General features: G+C 50.1%; 1 protein-coding gene across 1 annotated transcript; it reads right to left on the bottom strand.

The window, feature by feature from the left end:
• Positions 1 to 696: 696 nt before the first annotated feature.
• TERG_07500 (uncharacterized protein) lies at positions 697 to 3,603 on the bottom strand. The gene has a single exon (XM_047748788.1). It carries the CDS (start codon positions 2,779 to 2,781, stop codon positions 1,114 to 1,116), a length of 1,668 nt encoding a protein of 555 aa, XP_047604777.1. The 5' UTR covers positions 2,782 to 3,603; the 3' UTR covers positions 697 to 1,113.
• Between the last annotated feature and the right edge of the window lie 133 nt (positions 3,604 to 3,736).

Raw genomic sequence — 3,736 nt, 5'->3', positions numbered from 1 at the left:
TCGGCTGGTGACGTCTTCAGCATGTGTGTCTAATGGAGTTGTATAGGTTCTGGGCCGTGTCTATCGGTAGATTGGTGTTCTTTACCCGTTTATAGAGTGTGTAAGATATCTGTTTCGTCATCCACTGAGTAACGTGGGAATCTGCTAATTTATATCGTTCAAGATGTGCCTCGTTATCTGGCGGCGTTGTAATTGAGCCGTCGATCAAGCAGCCTAGGCGTTGGGTCCGTAGCATTCTTGTAACGTACGTCGTCCAGCGGTTGATATCTTTCTTATCCGTCAATATTGGAACGCCTCTCAGTGGCTGCAACCTGGAGGTATCTGGGAGCTTTGTCCAATCGAATTAATGCGATTACGGGTTTCGCCATTATCAGGCCTATTGGAAGGCTTTGTTTCTGGTATTTCTACTATTTCGGCGTGCGTAAGGGGGTCGTTTGAACGTTGGTATTAGTTTTAACTAGATATCGAACAAGGACCTGATAATCTCTCAGAAGCTCGAAGACACAACGGAGCAGCAAAACGAATGCCTCGACGTCTAGCTGAGCACTAGAAAAGCAGATAAATAGGCGTAGGAATGATGAATAATGATGGCCTGCAAGACAGCAGGCAATACTATGGCTATTTATCTGTACATGCTGCTCACCGATCGGCCGTCTGGTGCCTAAGCGAAATGGTGCAGGGAGTGGCGGCGGCGGCCCATCACATCCGAGACGCCGGTCAAACACCGGCTCTAACTAACACTATTAAAGCTAGCTATCAAAGCTGTCAGAGCAGGCGGTAAGGTAGTTGGTGTCAAGCGCTTCGTAGCATCCAGAATGCTGCCTCATATCTCCCTTGGTCATCTTCTTAAGGGTCAAAGGGGAACCTATACCATCGCCAAACAGCTTCAAGAGACAGTTTGGCTCGCCCGTAATTAAATTCCAGCTCACGAGTTTTATGTTGAATACGAGCTGATCTATTCAGGAATCAAGACAAGCACTGTGATTGTTAAAGGCGTCCATCACTTTCGCCTCGATAGAGTAGTTTATAACTTCATCCTGGATATGAACGTATCCATTTCCAAGGTCAGTATCAGCAATGGACTAAAAATTAACAATTAACATCAAAATGCGCTTAAGATGCCTGTCTTTCAGGATCCTGTAGCCTTGCCAACTCCAAAAGTAAGCGGTATATATAAATAGTCATATCCACCTCTCTAAACGCCTGTGAAAACCATTCCCGGCCATGGTCAGCAACCTCCTTTGCCCGCCGACATCCAGACTCGGTTAAAGTAAGATAAGAAAGCAGCTCGGGTAGTTCCTCCATGCTCTGGCTAAGGGGTATATAATGCACCCATGGAACCAGACGGTCATCATGCCACTCCCGCAATAATGTCTGTTTCAAGGGCGTTGATTTTGAGGCTAGTAGCTTGTAATAGCGCCCACTGATGGCATTACCATCGATATCAAAGACTAGCCGAGACCCGAATGCTTTGTCCTTGTCTGCCCATGGCTTGGAAGGGAAGAAAGTTCTTTGCTCTCTGCAGTATCTAGTCTTGCACTGGAATATCTTGGTGAAGGCAACGTCGTATAGTCTAGTGTTGAGAAAGTATGACTTGACGCTGCTGATCACGCCGTTAGTCTCGCGGATATACTTGTGTTTGCGTGTTTCCAGATTCTGTGCGAGAGTAACGAATCTTTGGCGGTGGAAGTGTTTCCAGGAGCCTGTCTGTGCAAATGCACCGGTTGTGGAGCCCGCCCAGTAGAGGTTGTTGCGTTTCTTATGCCATTCAACGTCATTTTTGCCGTCGTACTGAAATTCGGATTCAATGTAGGCGGGACTAGGGAATAAGATGTCACCCATTGTGAGTGGGGAGCCTGTTGATAAGATGGGTACCAAACCCTCGAACAGACGGAGGGAAGTCGGACTCATAAAGAGACCGTTCATAGTAGCGTATTCAGGGTGGGTACATAGGTTCATGTCCTCTGTTCGGTTGGTGACAAAAGGAAGACCGTATGTTTCCACTCTGTTGCTGGAAGGGCTGTTCTCGGAGCGACAATTCTTGGTGATAGGCTCCCAAGCTGGCTGTCTCGACAGATTGGTCAGTTTGAACTGAGTGCCTTCAACCTCCTTTTTGCCTGGAGGGACAATAACTCTTGGTTCGTCCAAGTGGTTGACGAGGAACTTGACATCTGGGAGGGCTCCCGGTACATCTTTCAGCAGAGTATCAAACAGCAGCTGTATGTGTCTGTCAAAGGAGCGACTTGGATGGTGGCATTGAGTCTTAGCTCTAGAGCCGTGAAAAGTGCAGAGCCAAAGTTCGCTGTCAGTAGTGCTGTGGGCGCGATCCATGGTTTCAAGTACTTGTTCGCCGCTCAGTCTTCGAAATGGAGATACGGCAGTGTGTATCATATCAAAGTCATCGATGATGGGGGATTGGTGAGATCTGGCAAAGTTGTACCATGCCTCGAACCCTGGAGGTGGCTCATTGCCGTATCGACGCTGATATTCGGCATGAGCAGCAGTATAATTTTGAGACTGTCTGCCGAGAAGCTCTTCAAAGTCTTTCGTACCCCTGTGGATGAGTGTCTCGACGGGATGCTTGCTGTAGATAGCAATCTGTGAGGAGTATGCGGACTTGATAGCGATGATATTGGCCATAAACGGACCCAAAGAGGCTAGGGAGAAGATCCAGAGAGCCGACTTGTTTGAGACGTGCCTTGGGAGCGTGTGGATAGTCTGGCCCAAGGCAAAGAGGGATGCTATTACATGGGACAGGGCCTTGGTATCAGAGGACTGCATAAAGGGGCTAAGGGTTGACAAGATGCCAAAGGTGCCTGTTGCAGCAGCCGTGCACCAGGAGGAATATCTAGCCTGGGGTGTATTGTAAGCATAAACATGGCCAATTAAAAAGAAAGAGGAGCAGCAGCCGTGAACATACTGCTTTGATGATGGAATACCATGATAGAGACTTTGCAAAGCCGAGTATCAGAGTGGCGAGGACACCCCCTGACGGCCAGCCGAAGAGAGCAACCTCCACGCCGAGGGAGACGAGCAGAAGAGGGACAACTCGCAGCGAGACAGGAAGAACGACATCCTCAATGTTGGCGTCTGGCAGCAAAGACGCCTTCTTCTTCCTGTCTGACTTTGGCATGAAAGTGAGGTAGGCTCCAAACAGGGCGAGGACAGGGAGAGCCGAGAGAGCATGGCCCCTGAAATCCCAGTCCGACAGGGTGATAATGAACAAGACAGCCACCAGCACAGATCCCCATAGTGTATTCGCCAGGGGGTAAAACAGCCAGGAGGAAGAAGCAGCAACAGAAGAAGAGGCGGAGGAAGCAAAAAAAGTAGAAGAGCCAAAGTGTCTCTGAGCGAGCAGAAGCAAGGGAGTCAAGGCTGGCTGCTCCTGTCAGTCTTCCCTTGAACGTAACAACATAGACATGGGATATAGATGCAGACACAGGGTATAATAGAGATGCGTTTAAGAACTCACGTAGAACGCTTGCAGACGGATTTCAGCTCTGGAGAGACAGGACAGGACTATGCAAAGGGCGGCCGTCCAGACAGACAAGGAGGAAGAGGAGCGCCGGGGCGAGTATCGCAGGCTCAGGGGACCAGCCCCAGCGCTTGAGGAGCGAGCCGGCGAGCCCAGGGGCCATCCCGCAGCCCTGAAGAGCGCCGGCAGGGCCAGCCAGCAGAGGATCTCGGAGCAGAGCTCGATGGGGCCGGGCCGCGAGACGGTGGACGAGGACGCTGC

The sequence above is a fragment of the Trichophyton rubrum genome (genome assembly GCF_000151425.1).
Source record: "Trichophyton rubrum CBS 118892 genomic scaffold supercont2.10, whole genome shotgun sequence".
Lineage (NCBI taxonomy): Eukaryota > Fungi > Ascomycota > Eurotiomycetes > Onygenales > Arthrodermataceae > Trichophyton > Trichophyton rubrum.
The sequence above is the reverse complement of the archived record's forward strand: the minus strand, read 5'-3'. Positions and strand labels throughout refer to the sequence as shown.

What these genes read in the sequence shown, in the direction of transcription:
- TERG_07500 (XM_047748788.1), bottom strand. Translation starts at nt 2,781, where the DNA reads ATGCAGTCCTCTGATACCAAGGCCCTGTCCCATGTAATAGCATCCCTC.